General features: G+C 41.8%; 1 protein-coding gene across 8 annotated transcripts in view; it reads left to right on the forward strand.

Moving 5' to 3' along the window:
- Window positions 1–25,159, forward strand: part of Cadm1 (cell adhesion molecule 1) — a 329,281-nt gene that overhangs the window by 255,000 nt on the left and 49,122 nt on the right. For all 8 annotated transcript variants that reach the window (XM_042280843.2, XM_006979765.4, XM_042280845.2 and 5 more), the window contains 4 exons: window positions 11,341–11,487; window positions 12,925–13,077; window positions 19,963–20,100; window positions 21,922–22,080. In XM_042280843.2, coding sequence (XP_042136777.1) covers window positions 11,341–11,487; window positions 12,925–13,077; window positions 19,963–20,100; window positions 21,922–22,080 — 597 coding nt within the window. The remainder of the gene's footprint in view (window positions 1–11,340; window positions 11,488–12,924; window positions 13,078–19,962; window positions 20,101–21,921; window positions 22,081–25,159) is intronic.

The following is a 25,159-nucleotide window of genomic DNA, read 5'->3' on the forward strand; positions in this document are numbered from 1 at the left end:
TGTAGAACTGAGCCTGGATCAGGCTGCAGAACAGACGTCTCCTCCCTAAATACTAAAGACCTGATTTGTGGGCTCTGGTTGGGGAGCTGATTTGATCAGTATTGCATATTAGAGCATGCCTATTGCTGATAGAAGGGTTGCTTGGCTTCAGATTCCTTTCTGTGCTGGGCATGTTGTTTGGTTTTATTCCTGAGTCATAAATGAGATGCTGTAGAGTCTTCCATTAGTTCCTCTGTTCTTTTAGCATCATAAAATGTAACGTCCTTTCAGTTACCTCAATGATACAGTGGGATTGTTAGTAGCAGCAGATGTAGGGCTAAACGTAGAAGATCAGATCCAACCACTTCTTAGTTTCCTTGTGTGCATATGGGGCACAATCAGAAGACAGCAAACAATGTAGGAGTATAGTAAGGTTTAAATGAGATAATATAAAAATGAAACATAATACCTAGCACATTGAAAACACCTTAAAAGTAAATTAGCTTTGGTTTTCATGCAGATGACTTGAATAGTGGTTCCTCTAGATAATAGTGGGGGTTTTCTTGATGCTAAAAAATTAATAGTAACAAGCACTTTAGAAAAATCATTTGGTTTTCTTGCCTCTAGACATAGAGAATAGCAGCCACTTCCCTTTTCTTCTGTATATATGTAGAGTTACAGTTCCTTGCTGTAACCTTGTGATTTTAAATATCTTACACTAATTGTTAATCTTTTAAGCCCCTAGGGGCAAACAAAAAGGAAAAAAAAACTTAGCTTTTAGTGAGTTGAAGCAAAAAGTGACCTAAGTTCAATCATGGTACCTTTTATCAAATGGAAAATGATATTGAGTTGGGTGTTAAAACATAGGGGAAATGCATATAACATCTCCATTGAGACTGGAGACTGGAGTTCTACAGAAATTCAATTTAGAGAATTTTTTGAGGCATAACTGGTAAGGGCAAGTGCTGAGTAGTATCCATCTCTGCTGTACTTACTGCTTAAGGGGACTGGAAAGACATGTTTCAGCCCAACTGACCCCAACATTCAGCCATGTCCACCTTGTTTGTGTGCTTTTTATTTCTAGGAAAAGTTAACATTGTATTTTTGTTGTAGCCCAGCCATGGCTACTGTGGGTGTATGTACTAAGTAGTTCTGTTCTGGGTAAGAGGAAAATCCATACAGGAACAGCAAAACATAATGTTTGTGTTTTGGGGTGGTCGTCAAGTGTTTTAACAAGTAATTTGAATCTCAGTCACATAAGCCCTTCATTTCCATTGTGGATAGCTGTGGTTTTAGAACTGGAGATAGTTCTGTTACCTAAATTAACAACAACCCTTTCCTGACATCTCAGACTTCAGCTAATCTGGGGTCCAAGGAACCATCCTGAATAGACGCTTCATCCCCTCTCAGCGGCTAGCTACACAACCCACCCCTATATTGTATGCAGTTTTCTCCTTCATGGACCCATGCCTGTGGCCAGCAGGGGCATGGACAGCCCACTCTCACTCTGCAGAGCCGTCCGTCACTCAGCAGTCCCAGGGAACGGAATATATCTTATTATCAGTTCATTAGCAAAGTGGCCGACACAGAAGATCAACAGTTGGCCTTCAGCACAGCCCCATTTTGTGTGGGAGAAGTGTACTGCATTTTGAAAGGCTGGCGTAGCAGCCAGCCTTGAGTTGGACAGAAGCAGCGCCATCTAACCCTGTCCTTTCTTCTTTCGCCATAAACGCGCATCGCAGAATCGAGCCCATTGAGGAGAAATCACTTGCTCTGCCAACACAATTAGTTTTATAAGAAGCCTCTGTCTTCAGATTGTTCTTCTCCAAAGTCCAAGTTGGATGACTGCGGTTATTTTTTAATTAATATTTTTAAGAGCCACCCTCCTTCTCCCAAGAGCCTCTAAGCAGATTTAACAGGCTTAAAAGGACTCTTTCACAAGGTGACTTCAATGCCATCTCCCAAGCAAATAAAACTCCATTTGAGGGCTATGTTTTTTTACATCTAAAGCCTATCTAGTATGCGTGTGTATGGGGGGGTGGGGGTCGTTCTTCAGGGTCAGGCAGTATTCTTTCCAAATAAACAACAACAACAAAAAAAAAATGTTATCTTGTTGCTGAAGGACGAGACCATGCTATCCAGCCAGGAGAGTAAATGAAAGGAGTTAGGGATGTCTGGGTCCCTCCCCTTTCAGCATGAACAGCAGCAGGATTCAGCAATCATTCCTAATCTTTATGGTTTATTTTTATGTTCTTGTTTCTTTTGTTGCTGTTAGTTTCTTTGGTGCATGCATTTTAATTGAAAAGCTAATTCAGACCTTCGGGTTTCATGGCTGGTACCGCTCCGTAGACACATTCAGTGTAGTGACTCACACCTCCTCCCTTTGGGGATCAGACAAGCTTAAACCTTAAGCGTCATAATTGGCTTGGCCTTTTTAGTGGTATAGGCCCTGATTAAAAAGTGATTGAACTTGGAGTCTTTCAAAGGGATGGAGGCTAATGTGATGGTTGGAATTGAAGCAGCGCAGACACACATGCTCTGTAACTACTTTCTTTGTCACCATCTTCCCTGAAAAGGCTTTTCCTGTGTCTAATCAATGTTGCCTTTCACAGAAGAGACACCCATTCCATGTAAATGCAAGGTGCACTGTACTTGACCTCAGTTCCTCAGCCTCCATGCTGAAAGCCAAGAGACGAAATGGTAAAAATAGCTGGGTGCATATTTGTCTTTAAAGTTGAGATTCCGGTCACCTTTAGTTTGGCATGGTGTAAGGATCATTCCCCTGGGAGGGAAAAGCAGAAATAACTCTTCTTGCAGCTGAGATTAAAGAGTTTCATGGGGACAAGAAAAACTTTACATAATTCCTTACAGTAACTTTTCTCCTATTTTAAAACCAGACAGACTACTTTGCAGTTTGTAAGGTCAGGGTAGAATTATCAAAAATCTCTTCAGTCTGGAAGATGTGTTGGCCTTAGATCTATGAAAACCCCAATGCAAGGGCTGTGAAGGAGAGATCTTGCTGTGCTGTTTCATAGCTACCTCCACCCCAAGGAACTTCAAAATACAAGGGAGACGGGGAGAAAGGGGATTTGCAGAAGTAAGCCTTTGTGCCCCTTGGTGAGGCAGATGTTCATGAAGACCCGAGCTGTATGCAGTGCAGCGACACCTCTGTGAGCATCTGTATTCTCTGCCTGCTCCCTGCCCTTGCATTTTGGAGTTAAAGGTGAAATTCCATCTTTAACCCCCTTGTGGTTGTCTGAGCTGTGATTAATGAACTAGATGTGATTCCCTGCAGACCTTTTCAACGTGGATGAAGGATAGAATTTAAAAAATAAATAAACAAACAAACAAACCACGCCTTTTGCTTAATACAGCTTTTAAAATTAATGTCCATTTTTTTAATGCCAAGAAAACAAAGGGAATTTCTCGCAAGTGTGTGCAGCTTGCCACAATAGGCCTTAATTGGTGTCAAGGAGATGTTAGGATGAATGAGGAAATGCCCATTTAGCTGATAAGACTGAAAAGTGGGACCTTGTTATGAGCTGTCATCTCAGCATGTATTTAAACTATAGCAAAACTGAAACATATTTGCCATATAGATCATAATGACTCCAAAGGAGCCATTATGCTCTATTATGTAATTACATAATCAAAGCATGCATAGTAATCAGCTTTTGGAATTCAATGCTAATCAAACATACCTATACTATGTGTTTAAGCTAAAATAGAGAGCGTTAATTTGCCATTAGTCAACTAAACAAGAATGTGTATACAGAATATTCATGAATAGCTTAATGTTGTGTCAGATATTTTTTGTTTTGTATTCAGGGGAAATCAACAATTTTAATTGAAGAAAAGCCAGCACCGAGGAAGATTCCTCTTTAACTTGCCGTTCAGAAATTTGCCTCACCTTTTACTGATTATAAAGGGAGATTAAGAATAAATTCCGTGTTTTTCCTTCTAAGCTCAAGTGACACAGCAGCGATTAGAGAACAGTGGGTACTTAGGAGTGTCTAGCCACCTCTGTGTGTAGGACACAGTCTTAGAAATACCGCCTAAAAACACGGCAACGCCTTCAGAACAGCAATAAAAAGTGAGCGTATCTCACTTTTACAATTAGAATAAAATCAATGCATGCTATTTAGAAACAGGCAAGAGTCCTTGGGGACTCTGTCAGGAATATGTCCTGTCCTGTTGCTTGCCCTGTGGTTTTTGGCACATCTCTGTCCAGGGCCTAGGTCTGTCAGGAAGAATTGCTCTTGGAGGTTTCTTTGGCTTCTCTGGATAAAGAGGTTGGGACAGTGTTTGGGTCAGTGTCAGAGAGATCTTTGTCCATGTAGTTACTGTTTGTCTGTAAGCTTATGGCCTGTGTGGCTTGTGGTCATAATTGTTTTGACCATTAAGAAGATGGAGCTGGTCCTTGGAGCAAACAGTCAACATTCTGATTTTACTTTGGGGGACAGAAAAACATGGATGAGGATCAAAAAGGTTAACAGAAGCCTTGTGAGCCACAGACAGATTGATTGCTTCTGATTTTAAATAAATATTCAAGTATTCATGAAGGTTGGGATATTGCCTCCCTTAAAAATAAAAAATTGTATTTGTTTTGAAGAGGTCATCCCCTTAACCTTTAACCCTGGTTGATGGAACTCTCTTTTGGGACATGGCTTTCACTGTCTCTCATCAGTATGTAGCTGACTCAAAATGCTACTGTCGTGTTTAAATGGGACTGAATTCTTTCATCAAAAGCTTTCGTGGCTTGAACTTCAAATAATTTATTTTCAAATTACTTTTACTGTAATTCTTATTAATTCAAATAGGTTTCTGATTTGATATAAAACTCTGTAAATGTAGGGAACAGTTTAATGAATTGAAAGATAGGATTGAGTCTTTTAAAGGAAATGTACAAAATATGCTGACAATAATTGCTTAGATAGAAATCAAATCTTAATGGCTTTGTTAATGATTTGTAGCACATACTGTGTTTACATTGACTTGAGGGAACATATGCAGTTAGAAAGATTTCTCCCTCTGGGTTTCAACAGAATCTTAATTCTTTTGTTTCCTCTTCTGAAACATACTCATCTCTGTTCTGGCTCTTGGAAACTTTAGCTGGAACTGCAGTGCCTCTGCTTGTAATAATGGTCTTACTCGGTCAAGACGGACTCTCTTCTTCCAAGTTGGGCACATCTTTAACAGGGTAATAAAAATAGGACCCAATAGAAGTGAGCATAGGTAACAAGTTTCAGGTCACACAGGGCTCCCACAGCAATCGAAAATAAGCTTTCCAAAGACACGCAGGTGTTTTGTTTCTTTGAAAGTTTCAAACTTTGATGCCTCTTGGAGAATAAGAGTGAGTCTTTGATTGCTGTAAAGCTTCCAGAACTGGGCCTGGGGAGATGGTGGGAAAGAGTGCTTGCTGGTCAAGCATGGGGCCCCGAGTCTGAATCCTCATAACCCACATAAGAGCTGGGTGTGGCTACTAGTGCCTATATCGGTGGCTAGGGAGAGCCAAGCAGTCCTGGGTGCCCACTGACCACCAGTCTAGCAAAAACATGGTGAGCTCCAGGTTCAGTAGGAACCCCTGCATCCAGGGAGATTGGTGGAGTGATAGAGCATGGCACCCCATCCTCCTTTGGCCTCCACACCTGCTGCACTGGCTAATGTGCACTGGCTAATGTTCCTGCACACAAGTACATGCATACACAGTATATTTAAGAAATCTACTTTTGGGGACCATAGTAAGGGCTTTAAGTCCCTGACTTCATCATCATCAATGTGGGTTTTCTTTTAGCCATCTACATTTGGGGCTTGGGTGCCTCCTGTTTAGACAGTAACCCTGCCAAGTTAATGCTACAGTTTCAGTTTTTCCTAGAGCCGGGATGGAGACAGTTTCTCTAATATGATTTAGCTGCTGAGGGAGAAGGCCAAGGGCTTTATGTATTGCTTCTTTGTGCAAACCACCCTCCCAGTTAAGTGTCATGGTGCCCCTCTGTGTGTGTGGGTAGGTGGGAGTTTCCATAGCTGCCACGGCATTCGCTGAAATCTGTTTTAACAGTGACTTGACCTTTCATTATGGGCCTGACTGGGAAAACTCCCCCAGTTTTATTTGTTTTATTGTTTTAAGTGTTGTATTTGTTAGCAGCCAGGCAGCAAGGGCGAGAGCTCTGGGCATTGGCAAATGCCCACCGTGCCCTGGTAATAAAGGCTTTCTCTGGGGGCAGAGTGCGCTGTGTGCTGAAAGGAGGAGGCAGTAGTAAACAGGTACTTTGCATTCAGGACGACCTCTCTCTCATCTTGAAGTGTGTAATTGTGTTCAGGATAAATTATGGAAATAAAAAAAAATCACAAGTTGCTTATAAGGAAATAACCCTCTTTAAAAACAAGCAATATTTCCAAGGCAGAACCAGAGGGACCTTAGCAACCAGTCCTGAGATGTTGGTTGGTGAGCAGGGCCAGGAGAAGGGAGTTATCTTCCAGAACAAGGTTCTACCACCTCTTAGCTCAGCCACTTAGCTGAATCATGCTAGGCAACTTCCTCAAATCAGACTCTGGAGTTGAATCTTTATGGCAGAAGTACTGAAAACCCCAGAAGACTAGGAAAGGGAATGCAGCCAGTGCCCCGTCCAGCACTGGGGACATCTTAGTTCTTCTTCCTGTTTCTCACTTCCACCTTTGAGATCTTGTCACTTGTCACTTCTGTATGGACATATTGCTGATTAAATGGACAGGAATGGAGTCTAGCATTTTGTGCAATGCCACCTAAAGGGAGTATTTAACAAAATGATGTTTTAGAAAAGAGTCTCTGAGCATTTATTTATATAAGTTAGAAACTGCTAATAAGGAACTTATGTCCCAACACCAGTCCTATCAAGATGCCATAAGGGTCACTGGTAGTCATCCAAGGTAGTTTTACCTTTTGTAGACAATAAGCTTTCTTGTCTTTGTAACTGTCCAAGAAGTGTCTGGTTTTTGGAGGATGCTTGCTCCTGAATGAAAGGCTCTCTTTAATTTAGGTCTTTGTTTTTAGGAATTACAGAGCAACTCTGAAAGTTAACCAGGTGTGGTAGGGCATGTCTGTAATCCCAGCACACTTAAGTATGAAGCATTTGTGGGTAGCCTGTGCTACCTAGCCAGGAGCAGACCATTCAAGGGGACACAGCAAGACTCTTTCTGGAAGAGCGAACTACAGGGCTATCAGGATGAGGCACCTACCACCAAGCCTGAGTACTTTGATCCCTGGAACTCACTTGATGGAAGGAAATGCCTGACTCCAGCAAGTCATCCTCTGATGTCCACATGCACACACGAAGAAGTAAATGGAAGTGTGTGAAGAGAAATAGACAACAAAAAAACCCTGAAAGTTATAGGAAGCACCACTGTGATACTACAACTTCTGGTATAAATTAAAATTCAGTTTGATTCTGTCTCCCAAACTTCATCCAAATGCACCAATTAGCAGTTGGAAATGTCTACACATGCCAGCCATTGCTCCACCCTTAAAATAAATTACCTGGCTGTTAACAGCTTCATTTAATGACTAGATATTGTACCTGTTTGATTTCTTTTCCCCTGAACATGTACTGTTCCTGCCTTGACAGTATGTCAGCTAATTGAGTTTTAGAAAACTCTGAAGGGTTTTTAAATGCATTCTTTAAGGAAGATACCAAAGTTTCGTGTTTCGCTCCTGCTACACATGAGATTGCATTTTGTGACAACCTAATTGTCTCAACATTCATTTCAAGGGGGAAATTTATCAAGTCATAGTGTGTACTCTTCCTTTTGGAAGACATATTTGAGGATGTGAGCAGAAATCATTTTTACATAAAGGCTTCAGGCAGTAGGGTACTGACATACGTACTGTATTTTCCTCGCTGTCATTCAAGTCCTTTGCCGCAAATAAATAGGTCATTATTATCCTATTGCAGCCATCCATGGTGCCTCAAAGTATGGGGCTCTGTTTAATATAACTGCCATCCAGCTGACCTGTCTAATTTATTGGTGATTTTTTTAAAAGAATGACATCCTTGGGCCACCACCATCAGCCAAAGCACTTCGATGTCTTTCAGCCAAATATTTCATTATCACATAATTTTCCATATTGGTACGACAACCATATTATAGCATAGCTAGAAGTTGGCGTTTTTTTTCTTTCAGGCATTGGATTTTGGTCTTAATAATTAAAAAATAATAACTCCATGATGTTGACAACATCACCATGGGTTTGCAAATTAGCAAGCCAAGGCAAAAAGTTTACCTGAGTGACTTGGTCAATGGACTGGTCATAGAGTACCCCATTTTAAGTAATAATTAGGAACATGTAGATTGTGTTATCAAAACAAAACAAAACAAAAAACAAAAACTTTGACTTGATGTTGTCACTACCTTTGTTCTTAAAAATGCAAAACCATGCTTCACTCCTCTTGGTTCCCAACCCCCTACATTAAGGCTGCTATAAATATAGTAGCCTCTTCTCAGGGTACACTGTCCATAGAACTTCCATGAAGAACTAAAATTAAAGCCAATAGTACTTCCACAGAAACTGTCAGGACTGAATTAGCAGTAGCTTTAAGTCTCAGGAGCTGCAGAGTAGTCATTGGTATCCAAAGGGATTGATGCCTGTCAGCAGGCAGCCTCTGCACATGTACCTTCTACCGGTTGAAGACTTGTTTGTGTTACTAATACATTCCCTGCAGATGGAAGCAATCCCTTCCTGCCCCAAGAAGAGCCTGTTTGATATTCTGGTCCCCTCAATGCAAACCCCTTGGCTTTAACATGGTTTTACTCTCCCATTACAGTGTAATTTTTCCTTAATTGCCTTACCTGACTAAGTTACCCTGCAAACATACAGTGTCCAGTGTCCTGCTTTCTATTCACATTTATCCAAGGCCAGCAAGTCAACCTTGAAAAGCTGGCCTGATTGGCAGGAATTCCTGTCACCTTGGTCTTTGCTCATATCTGGGAATAACCCATTCCTTCCTACTGGGTTCTGACTTCTGTGTTTGTTACAGTAATCCACAGGAGGAAAACAATAAACACCCCCCTCAGTTGTTTTTTCTGATCATCCCCACTCCATTGTTACTCTGTAACAGTATCCCCCCCCCAGCTTCCCAGTCCTCCACTCCATTGTTACTCTGTAACAGTATCCCCCCCCAGCTTCCCAGTCCTCCACTCCATTGTTACTCTGTAACAGTATCTCCCCCCCCAGCTTCCCAGTCCTCCGCTCTGCTGTTACTCTGTAACAGTATCCCCCCCACCAGCTTCCCAGTCCTCCACTCCATTGTTACTCTGTAACAGTATCCCCCCCCCCCAGCTTCCCAGTCCTCCACTCCATTGTTACTCTGTAACAGTATTCCCACCCCAGCTTCCCAGTCCTCCGCTCTGCTGTTACTCTGTAACAGTATCCCCCCCCCAGCTTCCCAGTCCTCCGCTCTGCTGTTACTCTGTAACAGTATCCCCCCCCAGCTTCCCAGTCCTCCACTCCATTGTTACTCTGTAACAGTATCCCCCACCCCAGCTTCCCAGTCCTCCGCTCTGCTGTTACTCTGTAACAGCTTTCGCCCCCCCATCCCTCCCTCCCTGCTTCCCAGGTTCAGTCTCCTTCCAGCCATATAGGCCTGTGTCCTCACAGCAGGGCTACTTTCAGGGGTCATGGAGCTCAAGGTCAAGTTTCTTTTGGGGTTGCTCTACAAGCACCAGGCATTTTGTTTATCTGCAGCTCTTATGATTCCCCCCGCCCCTTATTCTTCTAGTTTCCTCTCTTCTAGTCCTCTGCCAGGGGCTGGTCTATTTCTAGGTGGATTTGGCTTTAAGCCATTTTAGACACCCCATCACACTTACCTACTGTGTCCTGCCAAGAAAGGCTCCTTCAGAAGAAATGTGATCGCAGGTGGAAATCCTCCACTTATTCTAATTGTACTCTCTTTGTGCTGTCTCGATTTTTTATTCTTTAAAGTAGCATTTATCTTTGACCTTTGCTTCTTGATGTGACAACATTTCTTCAAGGAGTGAAGAAGACACCCTAAGCTGATACATGCCAGCTACACAGAGAGCTCCTGCAGAGCAGGGACCCTAAGGCTGCATTCTTGCATGCTCTACTCCCACATGTGATAATGGCTTCCTAAGTGTGGGGATTTCTGGTCTAGAGAAATGATGAGGGTGATGGGGTGGTGGTGATGGGGTGGTGGTGGGATGGTGATGACGATGTGATGGTGACGGTAGTAGTGATGATCGTGTAGCAGTAACCATCTGTTTAGTCTGAGAAGCTGGACATGGTGAGAACTGCTTTGTGTTTATAACAACTCTGTGGGATAGCTTTTAATTACGGCCCCATTTTGTAGATGGGAAACTGATGTAAGAGCGGGGTCTGTCTTCTCCCTTCTGGACTGACTGTCACATCTGCTGCCTGTACACACGCTTTTTGTGGGGGAAGTAGCTATTAGATGCCTGTTTTATGTACATCTCAGCTCCTTAAAGGCTAAGGCAGTGTCCAGGACTTCTCTGTCTCCTGTTAGGCCAACCACAGAATCGAACACTTCACAATTCCTTATCTTCTGCATCTAAATTGAACTTCCACCTTGTGCTGTGGATCTTTTCACACATTTAGGAGATGCTCTGGCTCCTGGAACAAATCTTGAGCTGCAAACTAGCGCAGATCTGGAGATAAGCCTTGTATCAGTGGATCTGAGAGCGCTCACATTTTGACTTGTTCTGAAAACCTTTTAGTGGCTGAAGGGGTTATCTGCAGGGAGGGTGGTGAGCTCAGAGCTGCCTAAGGCTTTGGGTGAGTTATGAAGGTATGTTTTTGAAAGCAGAGTCAGACTCTCAACTGTAGGCCTTCTGGGTTGTATTAAGAGCCAGTTTGGTCCTCCCTCCCACACATGACAAAATGACCTGCCTGTACATTGGGAATGTCAGCCTCTGCTAACTAGACAGGGTCATTTATTGAGCCTTCCTCCCTCAGTTAACTGACCATTGAATTTAGCGTGGCTCAAGGCCATGTGGTCTAGGCTTGGCCATAGCTCCCCTCTTCTAGGTGGGGGGTCTTCAATGTCCACAGCAATCAGTACCCTGGTCTTTCTGGTTCCACCTCAGCACACTGGTTGACAGTTCAAAATACTGGAAGTTGGGACCTCAGTACCCCTTACTTTGAGCCATGGCAATTCCAAGCTTACTTGTATCTTAACCCAGATTCACCTCAGCTTGATGACTCCTTTTGTGAGCTAGGAAGAGAAGTATTTAGGGCCATATCAGACATTACTTTTGTAGTGCGTTTCTCACTTCTTGCTTTAATGGGTCTCACTGACTAAATTTTAAATGATGAGAGTTCCAGCTGACCTTTTTCTCCCTTTTTTTTTAAAGGTGATGGACAGAATCTGTTTACTAAAGATGTGACAGTGATCGAGGGAGAAGTTGCAACCATCAGCTGCCAAGTCAATAAGAGTGACGACTCCGTGATTCAACTGCTGAACCCCAACAGGCAGACCATTTACTTCAAGGACTTCAGGCGTAAGTTTCCACCCCACAGGAGTAGATGGCAACTTTTTTTTACGTATGTGTTGTCTTGATAAAGAGATTGCCAAGGCCACCTTTTTCTAATTTAATGTTAGATGCTTAAAGTTTAGTCAATTCTTTAGAGAGAAGAAGAGACAGGCAATCATAATCTTTCTACTTAATAGAAACCTTGAATGGTCCCCTTTAAAAGTCTTACTTTGCAATAGGAATTGATTGTAGTAATTCAAGGTGAATTGCAATCGAGTCCCAAATACTTAGCTGACACAAACAACTCAAATAGGGTAAGGCAAGGAAAATATAGCATTCTGATAGGGAATCTGTTTGGTTTAAAGATTAGCATTTCCAAGGCAATCTATATCTGTAATGACAGGACCAGATCTTTCACCATAGCCTCTGCTGTACAGAGATGGCCAGATGCTGAGATCCATTCAAATGCAATTTAACAAAAGGCAGCCTTTGAAACTGAATTGTATATGACACCAATGGCTCATATGGTTGCTGTAGCTTGGCAAGACACCTAACTGTGAAGGAAGTATCTATCATGCCTGTTTTCGCTGGCTTGCCTCCTGTTCACTCCCAGTATTTTGAGTCATTCTGTGGACAGAGCTGATAAACAAGGAACATTTGAAGGGACTAAAGAAAGGCCAGTGACATGGCTCAGAGGCTAAAGGTGCTTGTACCAAGCCTGACCACCTTAGTTCCATTCCTAAAACCCACATGGTGGAAGGAGAAACCAGCTCTACAAAGTGGTCCTCTGAATTTCACATGCATATGGCACTGATAGCCTTTGCTAAAATTAATAAGACATTGAAAAAGACTTTTTGCATTAAATAATAATCCCACATATGGTGCATTTTGGTAATTCCAAGTTCTTGTTTGGTGTCCGATCAATTTCCTACTGTAAGGTGGACTTACCTAGAAAACTGTATAACCAGCTAAGGCCTCAAAAAGCCTTGGATCAGGCTGCCCCACCTCAATTCATATCCAAGTAAAGAGTCTGCTATAACATGTTAAAAATCAGTATTTTACTTTGAAATTACCTTTTTTGTTTTGTTTTATCTCATAATTTGGACCCACTGTTTGTTTGTTTGTTTGTTTGTTTGTTTGTTTTTTGGATTTGTGTTTTCTTTCTAAAAGTACTTTTGTTTCTGAACCTTGCTGCCCACCTCAGAGAGTCTGGCATGTTGTACAGTGCACTCAAAGCCTGCCCCTGCCTAAGTCTCTTTAGAATAGGTCACTGGGGTTATTTGTCTGCATGTAGCTACTGCAGAAACCTAAAATAGTATCATACACATACAGAAAGACTTAAATTATTTCCACTCTGTGGCTTTTTTTTTTTTTTCTAGCATCTGACTTTTTCTCTTGCCTAGTTAAAGAAAATAGATTGTTCGTCATCTTTTGCACAATCACTGACTGTGTTTTGTTTCACAGCTTTGAAGGACAGCAGGTTTCAGCTGCTCAATTTTTCTAGCAGTGAACTCAAAGTGTCACTGACAAACGTCTCAATTTCGGATGAAGGGAGATACTTCTGCCAACTCTACACTGACCCCCCACAGGAGAGTTACACCACCATCACAGTCCTGGGTAAGAAATGCTTGTGAGTCACGGGAAGCCAGTGGGATGGCTCAGGCTACCAAGTGCCTTCCAGTAACAAGGAAGGGGTTAAGAGTGGATCTCACTTTTCCAAGTTGTTTTAGGGAGAATCACCACTCATCTTGCTGAATTTTAAAAATAGCCTGTTTCACCAAACACTCTAAGAAATAGCAGTCGGCAGCTATAGATTCCACCTGTTCTTGGGTTTCAGACCTCAGACTTCAGAATCGAAGATCAAGAGAAGTTAGAGCCCTAAAATGAGTCACTCACCACATGAAATGACCTTGCTTCTAACTGCCCCAAGGTTTTTGCCTCTGTGCAAGAGAAGGGAAAATGGGCTCCCATATCTACACCCATGGCAAAGCTCAGATACCTTGTGATAATTTTTCCTTCTGACTGACATCCTCATTTGAATTTGGCTTTGTTTATATATTGCCCTATTTATTACTGATAGCCCAGCTCATGCTACAGAACAGACAGCCATACCCATGAACACAGGCCTTGATACCAGTTGCGGTCATCAGACATAGGCAGTTGAGACTGGTTTACCTAGAAAAAGCAGAGAACTATTGGCAGGCTGTGAGGTCACCTCCAGTGACTTGAGCATCGTCATTTGTGGTCACCAGGTTGTGATGTTCAGAGATCCCAGTGGTCAGGGTGACGGTTTTGTTTTGATGCAGTCAGCAGGTATTTCTCTACTGAAGGGTCTGAGTTCGTTGCAGTTTACACAGACATACACTCTGGTGCATGACAGGAGCTGATACAGGGTGTTGGGAACTGAATTTTCAAGGACATAATCCCATAGAGTGAGGCAGGATCTCTGATTTACACCTTCAGGAAGATGATGAATCAAAATCTATTGGAGCCAGCAGGCTTCAGCTTTTTGGTGTAATGATATGAAGATTAAAGAGGAAAGATAAATATGAAGGACATTTTCGCTGGGTGTGTGCACATGTATGTATTTATGAATGTACATATTGAGCTGCTTCCTCATTGCTTTATTTAAACACAGCTGTAAAAAGAAAAATATTTTTAATTCATCAAGCCAAACCATGTGCCCAAAGCCTGCATGTATTCTTGATATGACTGTGCTTTTAGAAAGTCAGACTTAACGTCTGGCCACACAGTTTCTAGTGTGGACTGTGTGCAAGGGTCCATAGCTTACACGCATATGTCTGTCACTTCCAGATTTAATCTATACAAGATCTGCTTGGAAAGTTCTGCCGGAGTGAGTATTTTGGTATTGTGCAGGTGAACCAGATTCACCAGGAAGCATTTGAAGTTTCCCATTTCTGCTTGTCTACACGTGTGTGAAGCACACATGTGTGAGGTGACCATCTACATTTGAGCTGCCATCACTTGCAGCCTCTCCACAGGAGTGATGGCAACGAAACAGAATGTACCCATGACATTTTGAATTTTCAGGATGCTTTTTTACTACATGGACCTTTAGGTTTTGATATTTTAATTTCATAGAAAAAATAATATTAACAGAGATAAGCCATTCTGCCAAGGTTACAAAGCACACAATAAAAATTAGTAATCTGAGGACCTGGGGAGATAGCTTAGTTGGTGAAAGGACTTGAGTTCAATCCCCACAATAGACAGGATAGCATGCACTTATAATTCACACATTAGAGAGGCAGGCAGATGGATCCCTGGGGCTGGCCAGCCAGAGAATCCCATGCCAGGGAGACACTTGTTTGAAAAACAAGGTAGATGGTGCCTGAGGAACAGTGTCTGAGGTCTAGTCTGTACATATATGTGTTGTACATAAAGATAGGCATGAATACACACACTCACACACACAGCATTTAAACTCTAGGGACTCCAACAGACCTTACTAATCTGCCTGACAAGTGCTGTGTCTGGTAGTGCAGATCCTTTTCAGTGAAAGCTCAAGTGCTGTTTCAGGGCTTTTCTGGAGCTTCACAATTTTTCAAGAGCATGTCTTTTGGACCATTGGCAAGACACTGCTTCCTGTCAGTTATCCGTGTCTGGTGCATTTATTCTAAGTCACTGTGCTGGACCAGTTCAGCTGTGTACTTGGAGTCAACTACCAACATGTAGACTAGGGAGAGGCATCCTGCATGCAATCCATTTGGAGGTCTCATTATTCTAGAAGTAATAGGTTCCTGCTTGTATTTTATAGAGGCATTAACTTAAGTGTACTTGAAAGTAATACTAGTCAGTGTTCTCTTTGCAGATATTATGCATTCATTTAATCTTCTTTCCATTGAAGTTATCTAGGATTCCTTGACAGAGTAAAATTGTTGTCATCAGTGTGAGAGTCTTTCATATTCCAAAATCTGACAATTTCCACTGATACACATTCAAGCCTTCCTCCTAAGGTTTAGAGTTTTAGATATTATAATGAATGGAGAATGATGTCTTTGCATCTCCGTTGCTATCCATGGCTCTCTGAAAAGGATTCCGTATGTACTTACACAGCTGTCAGTCTCCTCGATAGGTTGAAGATGCTCGTTTTAGTGATATGACTATTAGTTATTAATGCATTCAGCAAAAACTTTAGCGTAGTTACAAAATACAGAGATGAGTGTTTGTTAATGGTTTCTATGCTGTTCTGTAGTTACATTATGTGTAGATCTCATCTATATAAAAACCCAAAAACTCTCCTGTGATAGTTTCTGTGTATTCAGGTGCCATGTGGGCCATTCAGTCTTCCATTTGTGACGAGTCCGTGTCCTTATCCCAGCACACAATGTAGGACTCTTTCTATTCTGTTCATAAGAGGAGATGAACAAGAGACACAAGACTGTGCTGAGATGAATGCAGTTACTGATAATAGTAGCTAATATTATTACAGTCCTGTCCGCCTAAGATTAGTGCTCACTCTTCAGACTCCAGGAACGCGAGACCTAATTATTTTAGAGGGTCTTAGAATGAGATTTCACATACTGATCAGGTTTAAGACTCCTCTTTTGTGGTAATTAATGTGACTCATCTTGATAGTGCTGATTTTTTTTAATGTTGTAGGCGTAATGTTTATAATTAGCACTCTTTTAGGTTTTAGGTTAGCTAAAAGGAACCTTGACATTCCAGGCTGTTTTCTAGTGCTTCCCTGTGTGTGATTTTTTTTTTCCATTCAGATTTTCCTCTGCATGCTCCTTCCCAGAAAGGTCTGTGTTGTTTTCATTAATGGCTGCAGGCAGTTCTTACTAGCTGTGTCTGCTTAGTGGCTCGTGTATACACGTGTGTTCTCTGGCTAGCAACAGTTTTCATTCATTTTTCTAGAAATGGATTAAAGACTTTGCTAACTCCTTTGTATTACAATAGACATTATGAAATCAGGATGAAGTGAAAGGAAAAAATAATGGGATAGGATTAATAGGCCAAAAGAAATTTTTCTTCTCCAACCTTCTGTTCTCTGAAAGGCAAATTTAAATCACCTCAGTTATATTATCCAATTGTTCATTGCTCTTTAAAAGTCCCAAGAAATGTAGACCTCTGTGAGTGTTTCTCATTCAGACCAAATAAGGGTTTCTACATAGGGAAAGAGTCTGGGAGAAGTGTCTTTATAGCATCCAAAATGTAACTCATCCTCAAATTTCATACTTGTAACCCGACGACTCCCACCCCACTTGCCTCTTTCTTCTGATCTCAGCAAAGGAGGAGCAATACTGATCTCAACCTTGAGAAAACTGTTTATGGGCTTGGGGAAAATCATTGAGCTATTTCTCAAAATGATGACCTCAGCAATATGTAAGTCCATTGTTTTTTACACGGGGTGATTTTCCAGCTTTTGGAGTTTCTACACTTTCCCTTTGGCTTAAGGTAAAGAAGATGCCTGCAGTACAGGAAGGTAATCCTGGGACCCAGATTACTGAGATTACTGCAGGTGATAGGGACATAGAGTGTGACTGTGACAACAGAGGGAAAGGAAGAAAGCTGAGACCCACAGGGGAACATCAGATACAAACCTTAACGCCTGTCAAGCTCTCAGACCCCAAAGCCTAAAGGTGCTACTTGTGGATTTTCCTGTCCTGTGTACACCCATCTTTCTGGATCTCCTTGCTTTGAATTAGCAGACACTGTTGTTGATATGGGAGGATCAGATGCCATCTTTAGGACCAAATGAAGGCAGTAAAGGCTCTCCACCAAGAGATGCCACTGGAGATTGTTACAATTTGAATGTGACTCGTCTCTTATGGCTTCGTGTATCCTGAGCTTTTTCACTACCTGGCATGCTTTGGGGAAGTGATTATGTCTTGAGGTCTCTGACTTAATCAATGAATTTATCCTTGGATTGATTTATAACATGATAGCACTTGTGAGAGAGGTAAAAAAGTGGAAGATAGTGCCTCACTGAAAGAAACATGCCATGGGACGCATGCCCTTGGGGCTACATCTTCTTGCCCTGGCCCCGTCTAGGTCCATTCTACTTGCTTCCTATTTGCCATGACATCCTCCACAAGCTCCATCCCTGTATTGTTCTGTCCAGCCCAGAAACACAGAGCCCTGTGACCAGGGACTGCAGCTTTTGAAACTGTGCACTGAAAGAACTAGTCCTGCTGTAGTCTGTGGGTGAGAAGAAATGAGCAGGTGATGGAGGCTATGAGAGCACTGGGCTGAGGAGTCTCTGTGTGTCTTCAGACACACCATAAAAAAGGAGAGAACGGGAGCAAGATGCCCAGAACACAAGCATGACTGACAGACAGCATGGATACCAGGTTCCACTGCGACTTAGTCATCCGAGTGGAGTCCCAGCAACACCTGGATCTATTCCCATTAAGAAAGGCCCTAGATTCTGAATGCCCATCAAGGTGTTTCTCCCAGAGGCATGAGGTGGGAGAAATACTCCATTTCAGAGAGAATCCCAACACTGTCAGTAGTTTTAGCCGATTGCTCTCTCTTGACAATGATATTAGTAATTACAGTTCTTATCAGGAAATATCGAGCATATCAATTTCAAGAACTGCTTTTTTCACTGTTTTCATTTCCACCCAGACCCCAAGAGATGGTCTTTTCTGTGCCTCGGTTTGGTTGTGATGGCCCGCTGTTGCCTTTTGCTCCTTCATCATTACCTTTTTTGTTTCTCTTGTGCTGTCACTTACCAAGATCTTAGTTTCTTTAGGCTTAGACAGTTGTTTCCACTGACATTTGATCCAACAGTGGCATTTCCCCTTCGCTATTCCTACCATCCAGTAGTATTTGCTTATTCTGAGTATGTACTGCCTGTGTATTCCTGTATGCTATCTAGATGTACAGAATGGCAATCTGAAACCCATCTGAGTATCATTCTCACAGACTATGAAAAGGACACAGCCAGCCAAAGCACCCTGCTTTGTTTTGTTTTGTTGTCACTGCCTTTCTGTGTCTCTAAAAATTCCATCAGGTGCACACCCTTAAACTGGATGCTAAACTGTTCCTTCTGCTAAGTTTTTAGAATGTTCTCTGCCATGAGTAAGTACTCCTTTGGGCCATACCACATTAGCAACCCACCCAACTGAACAAACGCGATGTTTTCCTCGCACATGGGAACAGAGAACAGCGCCTCTGCTCCAGCGGTTACCCCCTCCCTGCCTCCACAGTGCACCATCTTGCTGAGAAACATATGCAACAAATCATTTTGTTTTTTCCTCTTTCATCATTCTCTATAAGAATTTTCAATCGCTCTAATTCAGTATGAAAGTCTTCCTGTGGACAGAATTTTCACATTGGACTGGAACAGTTGGAAATCCCAAATAACATGGTTTAATCCCATAATTTATTGAAGCGGTATCAGAGATGTATTATTCAACTTGATGGTCAGGATGGCATGTTTATACATATTTAATTTCTTGTTTCTCTTCTGAGTTGAGAAACTTATTAATCATAAGTCTCAGCCCTGTCTTTGCTTATTCATGGTGGTCAGGGCTCATATTCTTAGATTCACACTACTGAATTCTGTATTCTTACTGATTTTTATTTCAGGAGGCTCAGTCTTGAGGTAGGACTGCACATTATATGAAGTTTTACTGTCAACTCATCTCATTAAAAGACAAAAATTTAACTCCCGTCATCATCATCACTGCTGACATGCACACACTGTTCAGGATGTCAGCCCTCAAGTCTTCTGTTTTGACTATTTCATTATAGGGATATTTAATATGCTTATAGAAAAGTGGTTTTAATTCTGATATCTGAGTGTCTTTCAAGCACTTAGGAATCTCGTTTACCTTTGGTTTCTAAGATCTGAGCATTGGAATTCGGGGTATGGTAAATGCCTGCACATACCTGGCATTTCCTATATGTCAAACCTTTCTTTTAATGGCACTCCACCCACTGAAGGACAGTGTCCTGACTCATAAAAATCGCTGTAGTTCAAGTTCAGTGTAACTGGTTCTGAGGCATACTTTTTCTGTGCATGTTTGTGGTGAGTGATTCTTCTAAGGGGCCCCAAGCTTTTTATCTTTGTTAGTAGACTTTGAAGTCTTTCCTATGAAGATTGAAATCCAAGGGTTGAGTTCAAGGAGAATTATTGCTTTCAGGGGCTTCCAGGTAAGGACATTAATTTCAATAGTGTGTACTCCTCTTGATTTTATACCTATTTCCTTATCCATTTTCTAATGACTAATACCTGGATTGTTAATCTTAGGTTGGTGATAATTCAGGAATTGGAGACTGGTCACTAAATAGGATACATTTAGAAAAGACATTCTGAATTATCTGATTATGTCTGATCCACTTTACATGACATTGTCTATTTAGTTCTTCCCCTCCTCTGGCAGTTTATTTTGCCATCAGGATGTGATCCTAACAGCAGTGTCCCTTGTCTGCCTTTTGTTGGTAGTAGCCACGCTGATTCCTAGTGAGGAGAAGAATCTGTCCATAAACGGGTCCTGTGTTTATAAAGTGTGTGTGTTTAATTTGTAGTCCCACCACGTAACTTGATGATCGACATCCAGAAAGACACGGCCGTTGAAGGGGAGGAGATTGAAGTCAACTGCACTGCCATGGCCAGCAAGCCAGCCACCACCATCAGATGGTTCAAAGGGAACAAGGAACTGAAAGGTAGGGGGCAGACTGCCCAGACAGGAAGCAGTTAGCTGACACTCGGCTCGAGCAAGTAGGCCTTTGTGAAAATTATCAACAGATGCCCCTCAAACAAAAGTCTTGATCCAGATACAGTTTCTAATCAATTAGCAAAAGCATCTGAGGCCAGAAGAGAACAGCTTTCATTGTTTTCGTTCATAGCCTCCCTCTGTGGTTTGAGAGTCTCTGAGGAACCAAACCTGTAAACTCAAACTCTTCATACCAGGAGGAGCTTGTGCTAGGGATATCCCACAATCTAAGGCTGTCTCTGTCTGTACCTCAAGTGTCATTGCTTTTATCCTCTGCTCTGTTGTGACTTAATGGTTCAGAACCCCACATTTTCATGGTACGCGGTTTTTTAAATCCCAAGTCATCCTGCCATGCACCACAGCCCCGGCTGTTGGTTGCTATGTGCTTTCCTGCTAGAGTGGTGACATTGCAGGCCAAGAGCTCAAGTTAATTATGAATTCACAGGGACTGCCTTGCTGGTGACCCTGTAATTCTGTTGCCTGATTTGCCAGCCCATTCTTTTGCAAAGTCTCTGGTTTTGGGGTGACACTACAGACAATTTCTATAGCCCTGCTCCTTTTTGGCCAATTTCTATTGTTTCTCCTGTCTCTCATACCTGTCAGCATTTGTCTCTCTCTTTTTTATCTTGCCCTGAAAGTAGTACCTGAACAAAGGACCCTGGAGTTCACCTCTGTATAACAGAAATACTAGCTCTGTGCCTCAGTTTCCTATGAAGTAGGAACAGTAATTATAGGGTATTATTATGAAGATGAAATGAGTGAATATTTACAAAGCATTAGGGAAGCGCCTGAGACAGAGTAAGTGCACTCATTAAATAAAGAAACAGTGCAAGGAAGAAAATAGCCCTTTTAGAAAGGTGATATGGAAATCTATATCCTGAAACAGAGAATTCTGTAGAGAGCAGCAAGTTTCCAAAAGCTTGTTCTGTTTAAATCTCCTATTTCCTAAGTATGGTTTTAGAAGGAAGGAGTTTCTCATTTCCCCTCTGTCTAAGTGAATTGAGCCATTAAATGTGGACCGATAAGTACAAAACATTCAAAGAAAGTTAATGGTGTGCCATGCTCCTGGGAGTGCTGGGTTCAGGAAGGGACTGCCTAGGCCTATTCATTCCCTCCGGAAACCTCCTCCCTCCTTCTCTGGGTGTTCTTGGACGTGTCTCCCATCTGGCCCAAAGCCCTATATCTTACTTTGCTCTAGCCCACTGCCGCTGCACTTTTTGTGGTCTTCCAGAAGTCTCTGAGTTTAAACATTTCAATTACAATTTCAATTATGTAAATCCATTTAGTTACTTTCCCTCTTAATTGTTGATGATGGGGTGGGCAAAGGGGGTTGTTTATATCTCTGCTGCTGATTGAATTGCTTAGGGGATTTGGATGATGCCCTGGGATTTTTCAGAGGCATGACAGCCTTGTAGATATTTGAAGTTCAGATGGTTGTAGGGGTGCAAAGCTTTTTTCCTTCCTCCTCCCAATACCACAAGCAGCCAGATGTCAAAATGGTTGAATTTGCAATTGACTTGGCAGGAAGTTCGAAGATAGAAGAAATATACATAAAATATTTGAATAAAAATAATGTTATTGTTTAGGTTTGGAATATATCTGAAGTTCTGTTATACAAGGCTGAAAAGAAAGAAACTAAGGAAATAATCATTTTATGGGGTCCCTAGCCACAGATTGCCATGACCAGCAACACAACACCACCATCATCATGTTAGGTAGATAACACTGTTGGGGTTGGGGAGACAAGCTTGATATATGTTGTCTCCCGCAGGCAAATCGGAGGTGGAAGAGTGGTCGGACATGTACACTGTGACCAGTCAGCTGATGCTGAAGGTGCACAAGGAGGATGATGGGGTCCCAGTGATCTGTCAGGTGGAGCACCCTGCGGTCACTGGAAACCTGCAGACCCAGCGCTATCTAGAAGTGCAGTGTGAGTAGCCAAGCATCTTGTTTTGAGGCCAGTGCTTAAAAGTGCCTCAGAAGTCATTCATTGGAAGCATATATACATTTTACATGGTGTAGATGGTGTTGTCTTGGTAGAAAGATAATCTAAGAATCATTTTACTGAAACGCTACTGTATTATCAAGTGCCACTGAGAATGTGAAGATATTACAGCTAACTGTAACGTGAATCTAAAATAATGCCAATCTGCTTTAGCATGTGACTTAAGATCAGCTTCTTTCACTGTTGACTGTCGTCATTCCTAGGCCAACTAAGTCGAGTGATTCTCCTTCCTCTTCTAATCCACCAGAGACACTGGATATTTATGTTTTTATTCCCATTTCATACCAATATTTGGTTCTAAATTACATGTTCTCTTCTGTTTAGCCTTAGTGAGAATGAAGAGTTGAAAGTTAAACTCTTTGGGCTGGCACCATGTTGTGAAGGCTTCATCCGTAATGCCACACTGTAATGAGGGAGACTGTTCCTAACCATTCCCTGTAAACCAAAGAGGTTCTCCTCCAAATGCTTTTGCTTTAGATACGGGGTGGGGTTAGGGGGTGGGCATGCTTCTTTCTGTCCAAAGCCATGCTCCAACACAAGGTTGTGACCAAGTTGCCATCTTCTCTCACTTTTCATCAAAAGACTTTTTCCATCGTCTGTTCTCTGGAAAGTCCCAGGATACAGTGGAATATGTGTAGTCGACAGTTTCTTGAGGGTTTTGGGGGAGAGCAGTGATTAGAGATCTGATGGAAGAAATACATTAGCAGGTCTGGGAATTCTTGTGTTAGTGTCCCAGGGCCACTGAAACAAATGACATCACCACAGACCTGGCCTAAAAACACAGAAATTCACTCACAATTCTAGGTGCCAATGGATCAAAATCAAGGTCTCAGTTGGACCACCTTCCCTTCAGAGGCTTTAGAGAAGGTCCTTTCCTGCTTCTTCCAGGGCAAGTACTCTGGGAGTTCCCCCAAGGGATTAGGGCTTCATAGCCACAGCCATCTCTCAGGGTGTGTTTTCCTCTTTGTGTGCCCTATAGGGACACACTGTCACTGAATTTAGGGTCTACCCAGATAATCCAGAGTAGTCTGTCTCATCTTGAGATATTTAAGATTACATATACAGAAATTCTTTTTCCAAGTTAGACCATATTCACAGGTTTTTGGGGTTTGGATTTGCCTTTGGAAGCCATTTTTTAGCTGATACATTCCTTATTGTCTGTTTAAATTGTCCAAGTAGTACAAGATGTAGGGGAAGTTATGAACTTGCTCATAAGAAACCATCTTGTCCCAACCTCGTCTTGCCCTACGAGCATGGCTCAATTTACATTAGAGAATGCAGGTTTTTCTTGTTAATTCATTTCCTCTGCTTCATTATATAGCTTCATTATGAGCATCATGCTTATAATTTTCATATCACTAAAACTATTGTGGTGTAATGTCCCTATAATGGGAAAACAGAAATGATCAGATATTATCTAAATTGGCAGATACTAGATTTCTTGTGACTTTGTTAATATGTAATTCATTTAAGCAAACTTAATATCCATTAACGTTCCTTGTAGGGGCCCATTAGCTTTAATAATACATTAGCTCCTTTGTGAGTCCTGAGTGGATATCCACCCAGTTTCCACCCCTAAACCCTTTAAGTAGTTTCCCGGAGTATCTTTTAAATAGAGTGTAGCCCCTCCCACCTACAAAATTACACTCACTGCCAAATGCAGAATATTTCAAGCAGTACACCTCCTACCCCTGGAAAATGTGATAATGATTCCTAGCCTTGTTTTCATTTTCTATAGATTCAAGAGGGATTTGTCCTTCCAAGAAAATGAATACAGCTCTGTATCCGAATCCGTTTGGCTCCAATCTTACAGAGTACTGTGGGTCCTCCCTTCAGGAGAGTGACTGCAACACCTTCAAAAATGAGTTTGCGGCTACTGATCATTTCAAACCTTTACCATGGCAGCCTTTTGTAGTCAACTCTCTTCCTCCCTCAACTTAAGTTATATAAACAATATATTCTTGATGCTTTTTAAAAACTATATACGTAGGTGAAAAAACATCTTATAAAAAGGAGAGTTAAGAATTACAGAGCTTTATGTAATTCTGAAAGGGACTTGGGGATCTGGTTTGTAATCTTAATTAAGGCTCTGCGAACTTAAGAAAGTCGCCTGGCTCTTCAGTCAACGAGTATCATTCCATTCCCATGATGGTTGACCCTCATGACATCAGCCCAGAAGTCTCCAGTATCTTCAAACATAGTTGGGGTTCTCTGCACCATTCCCAAACAACTTGAGTCTGCTTAAACACCAGTAGCTCTTCCATACCAAAGGACTCCTGTCCCTGAGTCTGAGGCTCAGGTTCTCTAGACCCTAAGTCCCAGCTGTTAACCAGTGGACCAGCTCGGCTTCATTCCTTCTTAGCAGTCCTGCAGTCTGCAGACGGGCATCTTGATGCCCTGGAGAAAAGGGACAGGATTCTGAGAACAGTTGCTCCAATAACAGTCTGTGTAGACACTGAACTCTTGTGGACACCCACGTGGAATAACAGTACACTTCTCCCCCTTCTATTTTTAAATTGATTCAAATCCCTGAAGTTACCACCCTTATGGGGTCACTGACCCCTAAAAAGTCCTTAGCAATAAACCTGGGAAGGGAATAAAATCAGTCACCACATTTTGCTTGTAATATAAAGAGTTCATTTACCCATTAGAGTTTTGCTAATTTCTTCAACCATTGATAAGACCTGTTTTCCACTTTATTGCTTTAACTTAACAGATCTGTGTATTAATAGCTGTAAAAATATGTATTTTATTCATTATATGTTCACATATAAATTTTTTAAATATACCATTTTTTTTCAATGACCTCTCCTTTGTAAGCTAATATTTCTTTAGACTATCATCAGGGATCAACAGTTAGTTACCAGTTACCAGTTAGTTACTGAATCCCTTCACAGTCCTTAAATTCTACCCCAAGTAGATAAGACCTTCGGGGAGCAAATAGATCTGCATATTGTTAAGTATCCCCGGTTGCTTTCATCTTGGCCAGTTTTGGACAATGAAG

Source organism: Peromyscus maniculatus, chromosome 7 (genome assembly GCF_049852395.1).
Source record: "Peromyscus maniculatus bairdii isolate BWxNUB_F1_BW_parent chromosome 7, HU_Pman_BW_mat_3.1, whole genome shotgun sequence".
NCBI lineage: Eukaryota > Metazoa > Chordata > Mammalia > Rodentia > Cricetidae > Peromyscus > Peromyscus maniculatus.